The 21,745-nt window shown below is 34.9% G+C and overlaps 2 protein-coding genes across 2 annotated transcripts; both read left to right on the forward strand.

The window, feature by feature from the left end:
• Positions 1-5,273: 5,273 nt before the first annotated feature.
• On the forward strand, positions 5,274-7,951 carry LOC143629668 (uncharacterized). Its single transcript, XM_077098880.1, has 10 exons — positions 5,274-5,433; positions 5,913-6,003; positions 6,092-6,234; positions 6,326-6,360; positions 6,522-6,656; positions 6,746-6,921; positions 7,013-7,103; positions 7,241-7,423; positions 7,517-7,591; positions 7,745-7,951. Exons 1-10 carry the CDS (start codon positions 5,274-5,276, stop codon positions 7,949-7,951), a joined length of 1,296 nt encoding a protein of 431 aa, XP_076954995.1.
• A 321-nt stretch (positions 7,952-8,272) lies between these two features.
• On the forward strand, positions 8,273-9,159 carry LOC143629669 (uncharacterized). The gene is made up of 3 exons (XM_077098881.1): positions 8,273-8,348; positions 8,474-8,871; positions 9,031-9,159. The coding sequence occupies exons 1-3, from the start codon at positions 8,273-8,275 to the stop codon at positions 9,157-9,159; spliced, it is 603 nt and encodes a 200-aa protein (XP_076954996.1).
• The last annotated feature ends 12,586 nt before the right edge of the window (positions 9,160-21,745 follow it).

Here is a 21,745-nt window from a genome sequence, read left to right on the forward strand (position 1 = left end):
CAGTATCTCATGGCCCGGCGGGTAGACCTCCACAAACCGATCCGCAGTTTGCTCAAAGATGGGCAACTCGTTCTCATCAAGAGCACGAGTACCCATCCGAGCGGGACCACCGCTCTCCCGCGGCTGCAGAAGAGATTGCAAGTTGTTTCCCTCTGAAAATAGACAGAAACAGTTAGAAGAAAAACCCTAAATCAGCAAAAAGATATGAAGCATACCGTAAGGGATAGAGTTCAAACCGTATTCAAGGACGATAGGAATCTGTGGCGCCTCCGCCCCGGCATCGTTCCACACCCGGCTCATCCCGAGCATAACCATCCCGGACTCCGCAAAGCGGTAAACCGGAGTCTGGATCTGGGAAATCTTGGAAAACCATTCCGCCTCCTGGTAGTTGGAGGCGTGAAGGCTCGGAAGTGCCCTCCCGTTCTTGAACGTCATCGCAATGGGGACGACGCGAGCGGAGACGTAGAAAAACTCCCGCTTCCAAGACCGAAGACTGCGCTCGGTAGCACAGATCTTCAAACCCTTGATCCGGGTGACCAAGGTGTACCAGCCTTGGATGCACCTCCAGGAGTAGAAGGTCATCAGGCGGTCGACATGGGGCTCCACACTCAGAATGAGGCACACCCATTCAAAATGGCGGATCTTGGCGATCGCCATTGGGTGTACCTCCGTCAGGTGCACACCGTGTCTCTCCAGAACACGGTATACAAACTTCGTCAATGGGAACCTGAGATTCCCATAGATGAAGAATGCATCATACACCCCTATTTTGCCCTTGGGGGCATCGTACACCGTCTGGTGAGGCTCAGGGAACTCAGGCTCGAAAGGCTCGAGCATGAACTTCCTGACGATGTACTGATACTGGTCGACGGGAAGAGCACACTGGCACTCGCCAGCAGTACTCTTATCGTCCTTATCAGAAGTGGACGTCGGGTTCTTGGAATACACGTCCGACTCTTCAGCAGTAACTTCAAGATCATGAGTAGAAGACATGTTTTGGAGGATGGAAAGAAGAACGATTTCAGGAGAATGCTCGACGGAAGAGTTAGAGTTTTCACCGGAAATCGCTTAGAAGATGAAGTGAAACTGTGAATTGAGATGCATCCTCTCCTCCCTTTATATACTCATCGCAATGAATGCGATGAATTTAATGCTGGAGAGACGGAAAAGCGCAGGTGCAATGAAACTATGACACGTGGAAAAAGCAAGCTGACAACAGCTGTCGACAGGACGTGCGTCGTAAACTTCGCGGCCACGCGCCCGAAAACTCGCGCCCACGCGCCTGAAAAAGCGTCTGGAATGACCATATACTGTCACGTCGCCATAACTTCATGCACGTCCTGAACCTGTCAGAAGAAACCGTCAGACCACGCTGACGTCCCTTCAACAGTTGGACTGTTCTTATCCTTTCACCAACTCTTCGAATTTCAAAAAGATTCAAAAAGATTCAAAAGTAAGCGGGACTATACCCCTTACCTTGGCAACCAAGTAACTATAAGACAGGTGCGGGTACAGTGTCAAGGCAAAACCCTTCACATACTTAGCACCTGCAGGGAATTGAAGCCAAGAATACCTCGGCAAACAAGTAACTATAAGACGGGTGCGGGTACAGTGTCAAGGCAAAACCCTTCACATACTTAGAACCTGCAGGGAATTGACGCCAGGAATACCTTGGAAGTAAAGTAACTATAAGGCGAGTGCGGGTACAGTGTCAAGGCAAAACCCTTCACATACTTAGCACTCCGCAGGGAATTGAAACCAAGAAGGATCTTCTGGGCCATGCTCGCGGAAACGGAAATAACATCCCCGCATAGCGGGAACGTTGACAACTAGATTGTTTGAAGCTCCAAGATGGAATTGGTTGTTTAACATAATTGATCACTATGTTTAAAACTACCAAAACCTCATGGAGAATCTACACAAGTGGAACTCAACGCTCCTGACTTGCGAGGAGGTTACAGACCTACCCGCATCATACCCAAAGATCAAGCAGAAAAGTCGGGAATTTCTGCACGTGACATTAGGACTTCCGCGGGAAGAATCCCCATGGAAAACCTTAAAACTAAACCCTTTTCAAAACCCCTTGCTTAAGTCCAAAAGTTCACCTCACTTATTCAAAATTCATGAGAAGAACATTGGACTGGGGGGACTTGAAGAGGTAGGTCCCAGCAGAGCCCAGTTGGACCCGCAAGACTCACCTCAAACAGAGACGTCTGCGCAGTCGGACCCGCAAGACTCACCTCAGAGGGACGTCTGCGCGGTTGGACCCGCAAGACTCACCTTAAGAGGGATGTCTGCGCAAAGACCAACTGGATCCGCAGGACCCACCATGCTCAGAGACGCGACGTCCTTACGCGCAGTACGCAAGCTGCTCTCGCAGGAAACGCCTCCCAATGGTCGACGTACTCCGCCTGTTCCCGCAGCTACGGATACTAGCCATCAGGGAAGGCAACCCGCACAGCAAGGCTACACGCACAAGGCACTAACTCTCAAATAATTCAGTAGTCACCTGAAGAAGGAATGAGCAAGCCGGGAACACTCCCGCCCAAAGCCGGGAATACTCCCGCCCAAATGAGCCAGTCCGTAAGATACTGGAGGATCTTTTGTACTGTACCTGCCAAGGTATGGACAAAAGATCTGACCAAAGCTATGACAGCTCACTGACAACAGTACGACGAGCAGCACGCTCTAATACTTAATGTCACTATCAGCCGCTGCCTACTCACCAAAATGTCGTAGCACGTGCATAGCCTGCAGTTGGTGGAAAAGGAATAGTACACAGCCGGCCTGGTCACTATCAGACGCTGCCTACCCACCAACCATCAGCATGGCACGTGCGTAGCCCACAGTTGGTAGAACAGGAATACTATTCAGCCGGCTGTACCTACTTGGAAACCTACCTTCGGCTATAAATACTCCAACACCTTGGAACGGTATTATATCTTATTATCATATCATCTTCTCTCTAGCTATTTCTCTTAATATACACTTATATTCAAGAGCAATCTAGTCTGATTCTCACGCCGGAGGGTGGTCACAAGGAGGTACCCCCCTCCCCTTCTCAGTGACGAGCTCACGGTGTCTGTTTTGCAGGTCATCAGAATAACCATCTTTGCCGGAATTAACCCTCGTGGGAAACATCTATTTAACCCCCAGATTATCCGTAATCTGCCCGGGGTCGATTAGTGTTTCTTCAATATCCAAGAACATTTGTGAGCACAATTGCCATTCTATTCTTTCAACTCTACTTTTTGGCTATCGCTTCCATCTCAGGTTTCAAATAATGTGTTTATTTATATCCAAATGAAATAGAGAAGGGAGTTTTTCTTGCAATGGTCAATTTGCAACCCAAATATCTAGCCAAAAATCAGTTTTATCCCATACAAAGTTTTACTCGTTGCCTCTCCATAATTTTTATTTTATTTTATTTTTTGCTTGTTTCCTTTCCATATCTACCACTCTAATAAAATACTACCGATTCTTGCCACTTGTTAATCTCATAACCCTTTTCATCCTTTTTTTAACCAATTTCAATATATGGTCATTATCTTTAAGTCATTTCAATATTCAAGTTTTTTTTAAACGTAAATCCTAACCGATTCATTCATTAACATTAATGGTAAAAAAGAAAATAAGGAAATGTCAAAATTGAATTTGCAGCCTATTAGAATAAAATTTTCAAATCACATGTAATTGCAAATTAAAGAAAATAGATTTGCATCATTGTCGAATAATTTGGATTTATATGGTAATAAACTAGAATTTGGATTTGTATGGTAATCTATATATCTATATATCTTTAAATACTATTAAAGCAATACAATTGTAACCATGGCACCATTCTAGGCCCTCCACATGTGCAATCCAGTCAGCATGTTACCATTCTCAAATGCTCTAATATTGTGACACGTGTTCTGTTCTCCAAACACCCAAATAACAAAACCCGGTTTATTTTTGATAAACAAAAATCAATTCCACCACTGATTCTCTCTCTAATCTACCGATGATTATACGAACCCTAATTCCGCCGGTGAGATCCACAACCAATTCCACCATTGATTTTCTGTCTATCATCCCGATGAATATACGAATCCTACATCCGTCGTTCAGATCCACCATCGAACCTCTACAGTGTTTACCAACAATACGAGCCCTAATTCTGCCGTTTGGAATCGAACCGATTGGAGACATCAAAATCCTTGGAATTGATTCTCCGATGAATATTTTAAATGTAATTAACAATCCGTTGTTGCAAATACTTTTTGTTTATTTTTCAAGGTAATTAACAATCCGATGAATATTTTCAAGATCCGATGAAATTTTCAGGCCAATCTGTTATACGCATATTTTATGTTTACTGAGTTTTCCGGTCAATTATTTATTTCTTTGTTTATTGAATTTTAAGAATTTTAATCCTATCAATTTCTGGATGTATTTCGGTTTAATTTTTTATTGTTTTCTTTGTTCAATTCTTAAATTTTCTGGCTAACCTGGTCTCATAGTTTTGTTATGTAAATATTTATATTTTTATTTCCGACTAATTTCCGTTCAATTTATTTTTCCGGCCAATTAATTTTAGTTTAAACCAAAAACAGAAACTTCTAATTTGGTTACATATTTAATATTGATTTAAAAGTTTCTAAATTTTAAGAAATATTATATGAATTATAGATTTGGTAACTTTTCAAAATCATAATTGTGATTTTTTAAAAGAAAGAAATAACTTTATAATTTACTATAATAACGATAATTAAGTAAGGAAATATTTATGAAGTTATTTTTGGAATAAATCAATCGGTTATTTTTTAATATAAATTTACATTTTGAATATAATCAATCGTTTATTTTTGGAATAAAACATTTACAATAAACCGCTATAATTATATTAATAACTGATTTTCAATATCCTTAACTATTGAAATAAAATGTTTATTGTATAAAATGTTTTGAATAAACCGCTATAAAATGTTTACAATAAAATGTATCCTTAATACATCTGAATATAATCAATCGGTTATTTTTGGAATAAATAATTAAAATAAACCGCTTAAATTATATTCAAACATTAATTAGAAAGTTTCAAAACATAATATGTTTACCTAATATATATTCTTTACATTCTACTATATAATATCTAACTAATCACATAAGCCTTTATACTTTTCATAATTAAAATTTCTGCAACAATGTAAGTTCCTACCGTTTTAATAATTGTTTTTATGTTTCAAATATTTTAGTATAATCTTTTATATTTTAATTTTATTCATAGGACAATGGAAACTCAAAAATTTACCATGCTAAATGAGATTGATGTTCTTAAAACATCACCATCAACTCTTAAGGTTAGAGTTATAAGACTTTGGAGCATAAAAGACAATAAAAATGTCAATGAGGATTTTCTGATCGAGATGGTGCTCGTGGATGAAAATGTACGTATCTAATTATGAATCTGTATATATGTTACAGATTCTACATTTTGTATATCTTAATTATTGATTGACTTGTAATTGTAATTCTCATATTTATTTTGTTCTTTAATGACAGGAGAATTGAATCCAAGCCACCGTTTACAAACAAGATATCTTTAGATTCAAAAGATTCCTCAAGGAAAGCTCAACTCTGACTATAGTTAATCCGAGCGTTGGTCTAAATGGATCGAACTACCGTGTGATTGACTGTTCCAACAAATTGGTGTTGGTACCAAACACACATGTGAATCCATGTCAGGAGTTTGATGGTCGCATGTTTTGTTTTAAGATGATTTCTTTTGAATCACTAATCAATAAAGATATTTTTTTGAAATCTACTGTTGGTATAAAAAAATTTCGTTCAAATAAAATGATTTATTATTTTAGCGTTAGATTTCCATTAAATCTGTTAATTAATTAATTATTTATTTTTCTTTGTCTTAGATATTATTAGTCACGTGGTTCATGTGTTCAAGAGCAATGCTTCAAACATCAAGGACAAAAACAAGCGTACAATGGAGATATGTGATTTAAGGTATTAATATTAAACCTAACATTTGGTGACCTATTTTTGTTAATATACTTTATCATGTATACTGTTTGTAACACTTTTCTAATTTTAGTGGAAATTGTGTGTATCTCACACTATGGGATCATTATGCTTCTGAGCTTCCTAAATATGTAGTTGAACATTTTGATGAAGGCCATGCCATTATTGTACTGCAGTTTGGTATGGTTAAGTATTACACCGGTTCTGATGTTAAGGGTAACTATGTCTATTGTTTTGAAGTTTCTTGAGTTTTAACATGTCACTAACTTTAACTAATGTTTCATTTTATAATTATCATTTTTGTTAGAGAAAGTGTATGTGTCGAATTCTTTTGGATCTAATGTTAGCCGTTTCTTTATAAACCACTTTTTATTTGAAATAGAAGAATACAAAAACAGGTATATTATTAAATACAGTAATTATTGTTTTAGTTCATAGATTTTGGTATTTAAATTTATATTATCTTACCGATTCTTAAATTCTTTAAATTTTAAATTTCGTAGTTTGTTGGGTTTGCTAATGGCAATGATGTTTCTGTTTGTAAACCGATTCCGGTGAAGATGCTGTCATCTGTTGATGATGAGTTTTTGAGAGCAGCAGATTTTTTTAACATTGGTTATATTTGTACCATTATATTTGTAAGTTAATCATTACACTCTTTACGTTATCATAATTATATTTCAATACTAATTGAATATTGATTAAGTTCTTTTGTACTTTAATGCAGCCTAAAAGTATAATTATCCTTGGTACAATTAAGGCCATCTGCCCAGATACGGAATGGTATTACATTGGTTGTAATAATTGTACCCGTAAGCTCATGGAAAATAATGGTGAAGGTGGAAAGGAGTGTGAATGCAAAACAGTAAGATGCAATGTTTTAGGTGTTATCCCTACACCTATGTATTTATTGAATTCAAATTCAAATGTGTAATTTGTCCATTGTATAAGTATATGTTTTTATTGCTATTTACCTATTTATAAACTTCTTTAGGTTCAAGATCAAGATAAGGGTGCAGGATTCCACTAGAGTTGTGCCGTTGACTCTCTTTGATAGAGATGCTAAAATGCTGACTAACAAAACAGCAAAAGATTGATTGATTCTCAAAATAAGGTTTGTTTTCAATTAAAATACTTTATTATTTATACAATGTCATTATATTCTTACGTTTAACAATGATTAATATTATATTTGTTTCATTGTCATTTAATTTTATTACAGAATAAGGTTGAAAATGGTGGATTCCCTGCTGAGTTGGATTGTCTTTTAGAAAAGATATTTGCTTTTAAGGTCGATGTGGCAGAGTTCAACTTCAGAAACAATGTCGAAGACTATGGTATAAACAAGCTTACTGAAGACACTAATATTATCACTGAATTACAGAAAAGGCAGAATGGTCGTTTGGTAATAATATAATCTTAATATTATTTTATTACTATTTTTATTTTATAATTATTTCAATTAACATATGTTGATGTTCTATTTTTGTATTATCAGCAATCAGATTCCAATTCTGTTACATTGGGAGCCTCAATTTCTGAATTCCAGTCATCCGGTTCGGTTTCTATTAAGGTATAGATATTTTGTTTAATATAATATTTCAAACTTATAAATATAGTTAACAGAAAGATGTGTAACATTATTGTTTATTGGCTGTTACTTTTTTAATAACAACTTTCTGATATTGGAGATAATCAAACTCCTAGTTCAAATGTTGATGCTCAGGATGTGGCAACTGATATAAAGGGAATGTCAACATCATCTGACGATAAACTTAAGAGAAAACTGGTGGAAGTTTTTGAAGTTGACATTGATTCTAGCTTGTCGGACAAAAATTTAAAGTCTAAGACTATCGAGGAGAAGGGGACCACCAGTGAATCATGCGATGGTGCAACACTTTTAACTCCTAAAGTGGAGAAGGATTCTAAGTGAACAATTTTATATTTTTTCGGTTTATATTTATGTTAAGTATTTTTGAGATATTTGGATATTTTATGTTTGGATTTTTTTCTTTTGTTTTTTTAACGATTATTCTTGAATGTTGGTTGTTTTGAACAATTTAATCTTAAAAACATGTTTGGTTATATTTATGTTTTTATTTAATTTTATTTTATTAATGTTTAGTTCTTTTAAGTTTTTTGTTAATTTTATTATATTCTTGTAACCAACGGTACAAGAAGTGAATGTGTCAATGCTTGCATCAATTCTTCTTATATCTGGTCAAAATGTAAAGTTCTTAAACTAACTAAGAACATGAGGCTTATAGTTGGATGTCGATCTTCAGACGTTGAAAACATCAGAGAGTTTGCTGATGGGCTATTAGACATAGGTTAAGAAAACGTTGGTGGTTCAAATGACGGACAGTCGGTTATTGATATTCCAGACGATCTTTTGATATTGAACTCAGTAGATCCGATGGGTGATTTAATAAGGTTTTTCTATCCCAATTATTAGATAGATTCAACGAACTTACTTACTTTCAGGATCGTGCACTGTTGGCACCTTTGAATGAGGTGGTTCAAGAAATTAATGAACGTATGTTAGCCATATTTCCTGGTGAAGAAGTCGAGTATCTAAGTTCCGATAGTTTAGCTGAATGTAAAGACGTTTCAGAGGATTTTGATCCACAGTTGTACTCTCCTGATTTGTTAAATGGTTTAAAGATGTCAGGAATGCCTAATCATAGATTGGTCCTCAAAGTTGGTGTTCCGATCATGCAATTAAGGAATATTAATCACAAAAAGGGTTTGTGCAATGGTACGCGCATTCAAGTCGTTAGTCTCGGTAGGCGTGTAATTGAAGCTAAAGTTGTCTCTGGTATGAATATCGGATATCGCACTCTAATTAGTCGGGTAAGTCTTACACCAACTGATAAGAAACTTCCGTTCAAATTAAAAAGAAGACAGTTTCCTATCTCCGTATGTTTTGCCATGACAATCAACAAGAGTCAAGGTTAATCTTTGTCAAGAGTTGGATTTTATCTTAAAGATCCAGTATTTTCTCATGGTCAGCTTTATGTGGCTTTGTCAAGAGTGAAGAGTCGAGATGGTATTAAGTCAGTGATACTAGACAAAGAATCAAAGCTTACAAATAAAACAACAAATGTTCTGTACAAGAATATTTTTGGTAACATAGAATGAAAAATATTATATTTGTCATGTATTTGAAATTGTTCTATTCTACACTAATGGTTAGCATGTAACTTATTTTGTTCTATACTTTTTTTATGTAGTTCAAAAATGTTTTGTACATTTGTTTGTTATCCTAACTTAAAAATTGTTATTAAGTTATAAATAAATATTTAATGTTAATATATATCAAAAATATCCGGATATACATGTTTTTAAGATACCATTGTTTATATTTCAATTTGAAGTTAAAGTATTTTAAATAGTTATAATAATATCTAATAAAATATTACACATATAGGGTAAACTATACATGAAAACTATTAGATAGATATAATCATTTAGATCATTGGAAAAATAAACCGTCATTTCCTTATTATAATTTATAATTATCAATATAATTCATCATCATCATCTTCTTCTTTTACAATCTAAAGCTTTTGATAACAAACTATATAGCTAAAAAATGTCTACCGATGTGAATTGGAAGTTTTCTACGGTTTTACGTAAGTATGAATTCCTCTTTAGCGATTTCCTCATTATACACAAAGATAATATTGAATCTGTGATGATGTTCAATAACCTTCTTAAACATCAGATTCATGAGATTGGTGTTCAGAAACTTTCTCCATGTATACAAGAAACGAATCTCATATATCTTTTACGTCATTACCTTGATGATCTCCACCAAGATGTTTTACCGTTTGAACATGTTAGGGATTGGTTTTTTTTATCCTAATCAAAACAAAGTTGTTATCAAGTTTGAGAATGGGCAGTATAAAAATTTGAATCCTAAACAACTATTGTCATGTGATGATTTGTTCCTTTTGAGAGAGCTAGATATGTTGAAGTTATCTAATCATAGAAATGAGAATTGCACATCTTGAGTTGGAAAGGGAGGTGAGTTTGAAGGTTAAATGGTTAGCCGAATGTGCAAACTATGAAAGTGATTATGATGGTTATCCCGAAAGTTTGTTGTCCGATGATGAAATAGAAGGTAATATATTAATCCTTTAGATATTGTTGATAGATTTAATAAAAGAAGTATATTGTCAACATCATTTTATACTTACTAATAAGTATATTTTTGAACTTTAGATTTATAGGTTGTACATAACAACTTTCTAATGCTTAGATGTTAGTATTTATAAAACATGTTGTTATGTTAAGTTTATTTTAATTGTATAATTTGTTGTTTTTAAAACTTTTCAGGTCTTTAGAAAATGAGAGTTTGTGTTGGTATAACTTTTGAAGACTTTGATGATGTTTAATATCAAAGAACAGTGTTAGTGTTTTTGTTAATGTCTTTTGGTGCATTTTTTATATTATGTTATTGTAATTTTGAAGTTTCAATCTATAGACAATGTAATTTTATAATAGTTTGGTAACAAATATGAACAAGTATTATGTTAACTTAAACATATGTTTAAATTGATTATTTGTAGTGACATGTTATTCCACCCGCGTGTCACGCGGGTCTATACCCTAGTATATATTAAAACAATTGAGTTTTATTGAACAAACTCTATTGTTTCCGTATATAACAATCACTTCTATGATTTTCTTAACAATAAAACAATTCAAAAATTAATTAAATTAATCAATAACCCACAATTAATTCACATACTAAGATATTTAAATCATCTATAAACTAATTTTTAGCTAAAACCGACAATTTTAATATTCAAATTTAAATTTCAAACTTAAACCGAAACTAACACAATGAATGTTCAATTTTAATATTCAAATTTAGACCAAAACTAACAACATAATTAATTCATATCCTTACTAAATGTATTTACTTTAAATCTAAATCACTAAAAATAAAAACAGTGTAATAACTATTGTCAAACCTTCAAGTATTAGATGTCCAATTTTTAAAATTTCAAATTTTCACTACTTATTTGACCTCATCTTATACTTCGAAAACCATTTCAACAGTCATTTCTATAAATTCGGTATTCCATATTCATTTGTTTATATCATCCTTTTCACTCTTCTGAAGCTGTTATAACTTATAACTACGACTTTGTATTCAAATTTCTATCGTTTGTTATTGTTTGTAAGTGGAATTCACATATTAATTTAATTATGTTGTCCTTACTTGGTCTTTTGGTTGTTATGCAGGCAGGTTAGTGTAACATCCTAAAATTTATAATGTTGAATAAAGAAAGTTATGTTTAGTAATTTCACGTTTTAGTTATTTAATGTCGAGTAAGGAACGGGTCTTGGGCTTAGTTATTTTATGAACTCGGCCTGTCTCGACCCGTAGGAAGCCAACCCGAGCCTAACCAAACCCGTAGTATATAAACGAAAGTTCTTGACACTTCCACCATTTTCACCATCTTCCTTCACTTACACCCACCCAAACACTCTCATTTCTAGAGAGAGAAGCTAGAGAGAGAAAGTTCTCAAATCACAAATCCGAGTCCACAATCTTGTTCCTAATCGTTTTTGGTAAGTCCCCCTCGAAAATCATCCGTTTTCATAACCATTTTCGACCTCAAATCGAGCAAAAACTCCCATTTTCGTAACTTGAGTTTTCGGGTCAAAAACCGCCTTGTTTTGGTGTCAAAATACAAGCTTTTGTGTTTAAAAGTACTAGGGATCGATAGCCCTTTCAATCCCGAGCATTTCCATGTCAAAAACTTCGATTTTGGGTCAAAAATCTGGAAAATCTGGAAAACCCGTGGGTTTCTCCGTCGCCCAGCTTGAAGGAGTCGAATCAGACTCATTCGATCGAACCAGTCGATCGAATCAGTCCATTCGATCGAATGCGTAGATCGAACAAGTCCAGTCGACCGAATAGGGAAGCAACCGAATGGTCTCCAACTCATTCGATCGAATGAGTTTTGTATTCGATCGAATGAGTGTTGTATTCGATCGAACGTGTTCCTATTCGATCGAACGTGTTCCTGTTTGATCGAACGTGTTCCTATTCGATCGAACGTGATGTATTCGATCGAACGTGTTCCTGTTTGATCGAACGTGTTCCTATTCGATCGAACGTGATGTATTCGATCGAACGTGTTCCTATTCGATCGAACGTGTTCCTATTCGATCGAATCAAGCCAGAACCAAGCTGTTTCCAAGTTCGCCTAAGGTTTAACTTCGCCTGAAGCGAAGTTCGTCTATAAAATAAATTAAAAACCTAATGGAAAATGTGTTAAGGCAGTTATCGAAAATAAAATTTTTCCAAGCTGACCTGGCAGCTTAACCCCAGCCAGGGGCTCTGCCCCTTGGACCCCGCTAGGGGCTGCCGCCCCTAGAACCCCGCTACCAGGGGCGCTGCCCCCGGACCCCCGTTCGTTGTGGGTCATATAAAGATAGAAACGCAACATAAGTAGTAGTAGCTAATTGATACGTGTAAATATTATACAGTTAGCCGTGCGCAGCTCAAGAGGGGAATAACTATTAACGGAGAGCGTAACAGTATTCAGGTGAGTTTCTAGCCCCATTTATGTGTTATGTTTTCGGGGCTGTGTGCATACTCGATGTGTTGTTAATACATTTATCCTAAGTGATAAGTGTATGCCATATGTGATATATGTGATGGTTATGAATGGTTGCTTGTCGGTACGCGAACGATCTTCGGATATTGCGCGTACTGTCAGGTCAAAAATAAAGGTACGAATATTATACATCGAAGATGTATGAACATTACAAATGAATACTTGTCGGGGCGTGAACGATCTTCGGATATTGCACGTATCGACAAGAGGTATGGTTGTTAAATGAATGATGTAAAGAACGCCTAGGGTGTTCTTATGCTATGATGTAATTATTGTATATGTGAAGTAGGTGTATGCAGTTACACGAATGGTATGTGAGTTCTACGTTCGACATAGTAAGTTAGGATGGCAAATCCCTCTAGCTTTTGTCGGACATAGACTCGGCTGGTGATGGCGTAGTTAAGGACTGCGGGCCTTATACGTAAAGTAGATGATAGATGTAAACGTAGTTAAGGACTGCGGGCCTTATACGTAAAGTAGATGATAGACGTAAACGTAGATAGGGACGGTGGGCCTTATACGCGTTACAGATAATAGACGACAACGTAGTTAAGGACTGCGGACCTTATACATATTATAGATAGGCATCAGCATAGGAAAGGACTGTGGACCTTATACGTGCTGTAGTTGTATTGTGGTAGCATAGGGGAGGACTGCGGACCTCGTACGTGCTATGGTTTAGGTTGCAACATAGGGGAGGACTGTGGACCTTGTACGTGTTGTGGATGTAGGATGGTATAGGGAAGGACTGCGGACCTTGCACGTACCATAAAGGGTGAACATAGGTAAGGACCGCGGACCTTTTACGTGTTCACGACCTTGAGTACAGGTATAGACGGCGGACTATGAACGTACTCACGGTAGACTGAGGTTAGTGGTTATAAATATGTGTGTATGTATGGTAGTAAGTGTGTATGTAGAACAGAAGGGTAACTAGTGAAGTATGGATATGTATCTACGGATATGTATGTATGTGTATGTATTGTATGGCGTTCGATTAACTAGAACTCACTCAGCGTAGCTGACTTTTAGTATGCACGCAGGTGAGCTGATTACAGAGTTAGCATGAGGACGACACACGGCATGGATTGAACGGCTGGCATCTGAAGAAAGAAGTAAAGATGTTTTAAATATAAAGTTTTGTGTTATGGTATCAACGAAAAAGTTTAACGTTTTGTAACAAATGATTGATGTTTTATATTCCGCGAAAAGTTTTAATAAACTCTGATTGAAGAACTGTGTTTATGAGTAAATCCGACGCTAAAGTAGGGCTACCGGGTTCGGGGCTTTACAGTTAGCTTGGGAATTAGATATATGTAAACTGGTTAGGTGATTGATTCATGTTAAAATTTCCGTATTATTAGTTCTACTTAAATATATTTCTTTTGTTCTTATTGTTGGTGTACTTGAATAAAACTTAATTATTTGAATTGTTGATATTATTTGCAGTTCATCTTATATGTTGTAAACATCTTGCTGCTACTTAAGTAGGTCAGATCATGAAGTTTGACGACCATTTAGAGACTAGCTCGAGCCATGGTATGACCTGGTCACCAAATGCGTGTCCTGATTGATGTAAGATTTCTTGAAATTCATATTTACAGTTTTATTTTTATATGTTGAGAGCTCCATCTATTCATATTTACAATTTAAGAACCATTTGGAGACTAACTCTAGCCATGGTAGGACTAGGTCACCAAAGTTCCACCTGCTCCTTCCAAAATTCAATAGACATGTTGAAGGTTTTGAGATATACGAAAATATTGTTGATTTATTTCTTTATCGAATTATTATGATAATTAAACGATTACATCCATTGATAATTCTTACTAATTTTTTTAATGGTTCGGTGCATCTAACATTAATTTATTTTTAGTAATTTCAATTTATGGTCGTCCAACTTGGTAGATTGGCTAATTGCATGGAAAAAGTATTTAATGGAGATTAGGTTGATTATGTTTGTTTTGGTCATTACGAATGTATTTTAGTAGTTAATTTTTTATCATTTTTATTTTTTGTTGCTTAGATAATTCATGTTAATTAATTTATTTTTATATGAACAAAAATATTTATTTTCTGTGTTAAATTTTTTGATTCTTATCTTGAAAGTTTTAACAATTAGTTATTGAACTTCCAAAAAATGGAACGTTTTTTTTATAATAATATTTACAATTATTTATTTCTGTTTTTAAAATTCAAAGCTGACTACTATTGCAACAATCTTTTGTAGTTTTTAGTAGTATTCAACCTAAACAAACTTTTCATCTTTTATATTTGACCAAACTTTAATTAGCATAAATGACAAATTTAATGTAGCTGGAAATTTTAAATAATTTGCTTTTGATTATACTCGAAAGTTAATAAGTTTTGTATTAAAAACTCATTAATTTATTTAACTAATTTAATATGTGTTGTATTATTTATTTCAAATTTAAATTTAAAAAATCTTAGATATTTACTATAATTGCTTATTTATTTTATAATATTCATCATCTTTAATTTTACTGTTACATTCCAATCATTTATACGTTAATTTATTTTTGTTTTTAAGAACCGAATTTGATCACTCCTTTTTAGTTTAATATTTTTCGATCTCAATAAACTTAACATCTTTTATATTTGACCAATTTTTAATTAGGCATAAATGTCAAGAATTACCGATTCGTCTAAATTATTCCTACCAAATTAAAAAAAAACTAATAAACTAAATAGAAAATAAAAACTTTCCATCTTTTATATTTGACCAATTTTTAATTAGGCATAAATTTTAAGATTAATGTATAAAATTGAAAAAAGAATTATCTAATGAATTTATTGTTAAATAAGGTAATGATGCTAAAGTGTTGACAATAATTTCGTGATAATTAAAAAATTTAATAGTATATTGTTTAGTTATTGAATTTTCAAGAAAAATGGAAAGTTTTTTATAATAATATTTACATTTATTTATTTTTGTTTTTACAAAACCAAAATTGACGACTTTTGCAACAACCTTTTATAGTTCTTAATAGTATTCAATGTCATCAAACTTTCCGTCTTTTATATTTAACCAATTTTTAATTACGCATAAATGTCAAGATTAATGTATATAATTGTAAAAAGAATTATATAATGAAATTGATTTTAAATAAAGTAATAATGTTAAAGAGTTTGAAACATAATTTACTGCATATTGCAATCACTTTAATGAAAATTTAATTAGGGAACGACCTCTATGTAATATAACTAAAATTAACCGGTTTAATTTTAATTATATATATATTATTTTAATTATACTTAATTAGTGAAATTAGTATAATAAAACTTTATTTCTTCGATTTAACTTAATATATTTAACTAAAAAGACTTTGAATCGAAATAAAAAAAAAGTTAAATTACAAAATAATTTATAATAAAATATACCTTTATTTATTTATTAATGTTGAAATGAAACTCATTATACCTTAAGACTTTAATTGTATATTTAATCAGGCTGCTATGGTTTATTTTGTTTCTTAGATTGTGAAGCAAAATGACTTTTCTTTTTTTGTGAAATGTCGAAGAAGTTGATGGTGAGCCAATATGATTATAACATGTTCATGTATTCGTTTGGTTTTTTAATTTAGGTGTATAGTAAGTTTGTGTAAGTATTAACTTCTTATGTACACAAGTTAAATGCTTAATATTTTGGTTACAAACCTATGTTAACTATTTGTGTTGGTTTAAAATGTTAGTTATGAAATTTTATGGTTGTTTATATGTTTTCAACCCATGTCTAACATGGGCTATTATTCTAGAAATATATTGGTAGGTTAGATACTTTTACATAAATGAATTTATGATCATTTATGTCGATTCAAGTTTGCCGATAGTCTACATATACAGCAGAGTAAGCTGTGTTATTGTTGTTTCCCATGTAATATTTTTTATTTCCATGTCTTTAATATCTTTATGAACACCAAATATAAATAACCTACAATTGTCACTAAAGTTAATAGTATTTTTTTCCAAGTTTTCTAATGTTTCTGTTTTATGTATTAAAATCATTCATTAAGTCAGCAAAATTGAAACATCATACTCTATAAAATTCTGTTTTTATATTTATGTTGTTCATCGTTTTCATATGCTAACCATATTATATTATATTATAGATTTGTTCAAAATAAAGGAAACAGTATTTTTAGGGTCAATCAACGTCTTCCAATAAGAGGAGTTATTCAAACGATTAGTCGTTTTAATATTTTTTTAGTTACCCTTTAATGTTTTTTAAGAATGCATTTTTTAAGCGTGCAGCTTTAACGCCAAGAGAACTACTTATTAGCAGTTTGAACGGTAACGTTTTATTTTAAACGTGTTAATAAACTATATTGTATTAATATAATTCTTTTATTAACTAAAATATAGTAAATATAAAATTATATGATATTAACTAAAAATTAGACACTTGTAACAGAAAATTATAAACGATTTTTAATATATTATTATTAACTACGGTATACATTTTTAATAAACAAAGTTTTAATAACATTGAATGTATGTTTACACATTTCTTTTTTCTATTTTTTTAGAAATGATTCGAAACATAATTTTCAGTTATCTAATACTATTTTATTTTCTTAAAAACCAATTAAAATATGTGTTTTAATTAAGATGTGTATACGAATCAGTTTATGTTAATTAGAGGCGCAAATATATTTCTCCATTATTTTTTTACTTATATTTGGTTTACTTAATTTATATTGTTTCCATATTTAGCAACAAAATTCACAAATTTAGTTGTGGTCTATATAAAAAAAACAGTTTTTTGGTTTTTAAGTAAGATCATACCAATTATTTTTTTATATTTTAATTTGAACTAATACTTTCATAAACACATTATGCTAAATAAAACCAAAAAGACCGAAACTATTTTGACGCATATATTGGTTCTAAAAGTCGGTGTGCCAATAATGTTACTAAGCAATATGGATCAGAATAATGGTTTGTGTAATGAAACTAAATTGCGAGTAATTAATTGGGGTAGGCGTTTTGTTGAAGTAAAAGTTATTTCAGGTACTAATACTGGTTATCGCACTTATATAATTAGTTGTGGTCTAACACCTTCAGATAAGAAACTTTCTTTTAAATTGAAGAGAATGTAGTTTTTTACAGTTGTAGTCTATTTTGCAATGAACATTAACAATAGTCAAGGTCAATCTCTAGCAAGAGTTGATATATATATCAAAGACCCGATATTTGTAACATCCTACTTTCGGATATAGTAATAAAATAAATTTCGTCTCTTTTATAGTGGGTCGTTATCGGTTTAGATAAATAGAATACGAGTTGGGCTAGTGTTGGGTTAAATGGATATGTGTTATGAAAGAAAGAAGGAAAGACCATGGGCTTAAGCCCATGATCCATAAATATATAAACCATAATCACCATTTAATTCTTCATTTACACATATTCCATACACCATCCAAAACACACACTTAAGCTCTCTCTCTAGTTCTCTCCTTTCCATTGCCGAAACCAAGAAGGAAGCCGACCATCGACCCGAGGTAATGATAGTATGATGTTGTACGAACTTAAACCCGCTAGATTTAGTCACGAAACGACGAGCCGACACCTTTAAAGCGTTAAATTCACGAGATCCAGGGGAATCGGATAAAAACCGAACCTAAGATGAGCTTAGGGGTCACCCTAGTTCAGATCTGGATTGAACAGGACGAAAAACGGTGAAAAATGATGGAGAAACGAAGAGATCTCGTTTTTCCAGTGAAATTTCCGATTTTCCGGTGACGACGGCGCCGGAAAGGCGGCGCCGCCGATGAAGAGAATGTTTGAAAGGACATCTGACATTCTGTCAGATGCCCTAAACCCTAGGCGTGCGTAACGAACTGGGCACGTCCATTCGTTAAGGAAAAATAACGAATTCGCCTAATTCGTTTGGCATTTCGTTACGCAATTCGTCAGACAGTTCGTTATGGGAAATGACGAATGAACCCTCCCTCATTCATTAGAAGGGTCATTCATTATAAAAGGGGGTCATTCGTTACAAGGTTCAATTCGTTATAAGCTCCAATTCGTTATAGGGCTCACTTCGATATAAAGATCAATTCGTTATTAAGTAACGAATTAGCCAATTAGTTATAGGAGAAAGAAGTAACGAATGAACCCAATTTCGCTAAGGACTGGATAACAAACTCAAGTTTAATAAAATGACAGAATGGTCCTTGGACATATAAAAGAATGGTTTATTTACAAAGAAGCCCTTGAACTTTTGAGTTAGTAGATTAACTAATGATTCAAAATTCTAATGGAAAATGTGTTAAGATAGTTAATCGAAATAAAATTTTTCCAAGCTGACCTGGCAGCTCGACCCCAGCCAGGGGCTCTGCAGCATTCGTTATAGGGCTCAGCGCGACCGGACCCTAATAATATCCGAGGATGAGTGGAGACCGGACCCTAATAATATCCGAGGATGAAGGGAGACCGGACCCTAATAATATCCGAGGATGAAGGGAGACCAGACCCTAATAATATCCGAGGATGGAGGGTACCGGACCCTAATAATATCCGAGGATGGAGGGTACCAGACCCTAATAATATCCGAGGTATGTAGGGTGAAATGCCCTTTAAACGTAAGGTTAGCTATAAATGTGAATGGATGAATAAGTATAGATTATGTATGTAATGTGTACCTTCGGGAACGTATATGTGTATGTAAAGTAAGTTATGCGATTAACTAGAACTCACTCAGCGTAGCTGACTTTTAGTATGCACGCTGGCAAATAGGTTGAGGCAGCTTGCATGATTGAAGACACATGGCATGGAATCGAAGATACTGGCATCTCGAAGAAATGTTGTGATGTTTTAAAGACTATGTTTTATGTTTAAATAACTCTGAATATTTTATAAGACAAGATTTGAAGGTTATGTAAAATGTAACGGTTGACGTTTTAAATTCCGCGTAAAGTTTTAATTAACTCTGATATTAAGAACTGTGTTTATGAGTAAATCCAACACCAAAGTAGGGATACTGGTAACGGGGCCTTACAAGTTGGTATCAGAGCAAAGTTCGAAAGATTTAAGCATCATACATGCTTAGACTTGAACAGAGAATGGGATAAAAGCAAGAAAAGAAAGAAGATGACAGTACGAGAATGCCATGTGTCGCTCAAGCAAGCTAAGTGAAGGTAAAGTGTGTGATTAAATTCACATGTAAAGTAGAATAATGTATGAATGCTAGCTTAATTGCTAGGGATAGGAGTATATGATAATATAAACTGTTTGATTGTCTAACTGCTAGAAGTAGAACCAGTACAAATAGACTCATAAAGGGAAGTGTATAGGACACGGAAAGTAATGTGATACTGTTATTACCTGTTAGCCTTACTATCCTTGTACTAAATGGTTCCTTAGGTGATGACGTTTATGTTTCCTTATAGAATACGAATGGCTGGAGCTAAGAAAGTTGCTGGGAGAGGAGGATGTACGAGAGGTCGTGGTAGGCCACACGTTGTCCAAGAACCGTCAGTAAGAGCAGCTACCAACGCTGAGGGAGAAGGAAGTGCAGCTGGTGGAAATCCGAGTAACAACGAAGGGCATCAACTTGACCCTGCTGTTCAAGTTGCCATTGCTCAGGCGGTAGCAACTGCTGCGATGAATTGAAATCCTGAAAGGTCTGCTGGAAGCCTTGCGAGAACTGCGGAAGGGTCAGGTGGTGATGGTAAGATAAATGATGAAGGGGATAGGGAGGCCTCGAGTGTAGTTAGGTTTGTGAATGTTGATGATAGGTGGAGGGGCCGAGGTGGGTGCAATTACAAGTCATTTAAATGTTGTGACCCGCCGAAGCTGACTGGCTTGGGAGACACAATCGCTACTCTCCAATGGATAAATACTATGGACAAGGTTATCCGCATTAGCGAGTGTCGTCCCGATCAAGCTGTGGGTTTTGCCACCCAATCATTTCTTAATGATGCCATGTACTGGTGGGAAACTGTTGAACAGAGGAAGACCCGGGAGGAGATCAAAGCTATGCGGTGGGATGATCTGAAGGATTTGGTAATGAAGAGGTTTTGTGCTGATGCAGAGGTTGAGAGGGTTGAAATGAAGTTCTTGAGCCTAAAGGCGGGTGAGATGACACACCACGAATAGACCACTGAATTCAACCGCCTGTCTAGGCTGGTGCCAGACATGGTGAACACTGAAGCCAAGCGGATCAAGTGTTACTTGAGGGGACTACCGCAGAAGGTTCGCGTCTTGGTCAAGGCTTGTAGACCGGGTACTTTTGATTATGCGGTAGGACTCGCGAAAATGGTTTATGACGACGTGTCGGCAGATGATGTGATGGTGGAAGAGAAGAAGGATAAGAAATGGGTCGCTCCTGTCAAGCGCCCAGGTACTCAGTTATGGAACCCTAAGGACAAGAAAAAGAAGGTGTGGGGGAGAAAGACATGCAAGACATGTGGAAAGGTACACGGTGGCGAGCGCAAGTGGGGTACTGGTTCGGACAGGTGCCACAAATGTGGAAAGGCTTATGGTGGAGAGTGCAAGATGGGGACAAATGCCTGCTATAAGTGTGGAAAGATGGGGCATTATACTAATGAATGCAATGCAAAACCCGCATGCTATAAGTGCGGTAAGACGGGTCATTTTGCAAAGGAATGCAAGGAGGGGGAAGCTGGAGGTAGTGGGAAGAAAGATGTTGATCAAGCAAGGCCGAGGACTAGAGCCTACATGCTGACCCAGGAACAAGCTAGGCAGATTCCCGACGTTGTGACTGGTACGTTCTTAGTAAACGGTATTTCTGCTTCAGTATTATTTGATTCGGGTGCGAATTGAAGTTTTGTAGCTACGACGTTTAGTAAACTAGCTAAAATGAAATGCTGCCGAGTGTCTGAAACCTTCATAGTAGAAACCGCTAGTGACACCTTGGTGAAAATAATAAAGGTGGTTAAGAATAGTAAGATAGAATTAGAGGGACATGAGTTCCCTGTTACCTTGTATGTTATGACCTTAGGAGGGTTCGATGTAGTTTTGGGAATGGATTGGTTTTCCGAGTATGAAGCTCAGATAGTGTGTAAAAGTAGGATAATAAAGTTAAAATCCTTGGATGGTAG

This window comes from Bidens hawaiensis, unplaced genomic scaffold (assembly GCF_021521415.1).
Source record: "Bidens hawaiensis isolate Kalapana, Puna unplaced genomic scaffold, B.hawaiensis_p1.1 tig00005445_1, whole genome shotgun sequence".
Taxonomy (NCBI): domain Eukaryota; kingdom Viridiplantae; phylum Streptophyta; class Magnoliopsida; order Asterales; family Asteraceae; genus Bidens; species Bidens hawaiensis.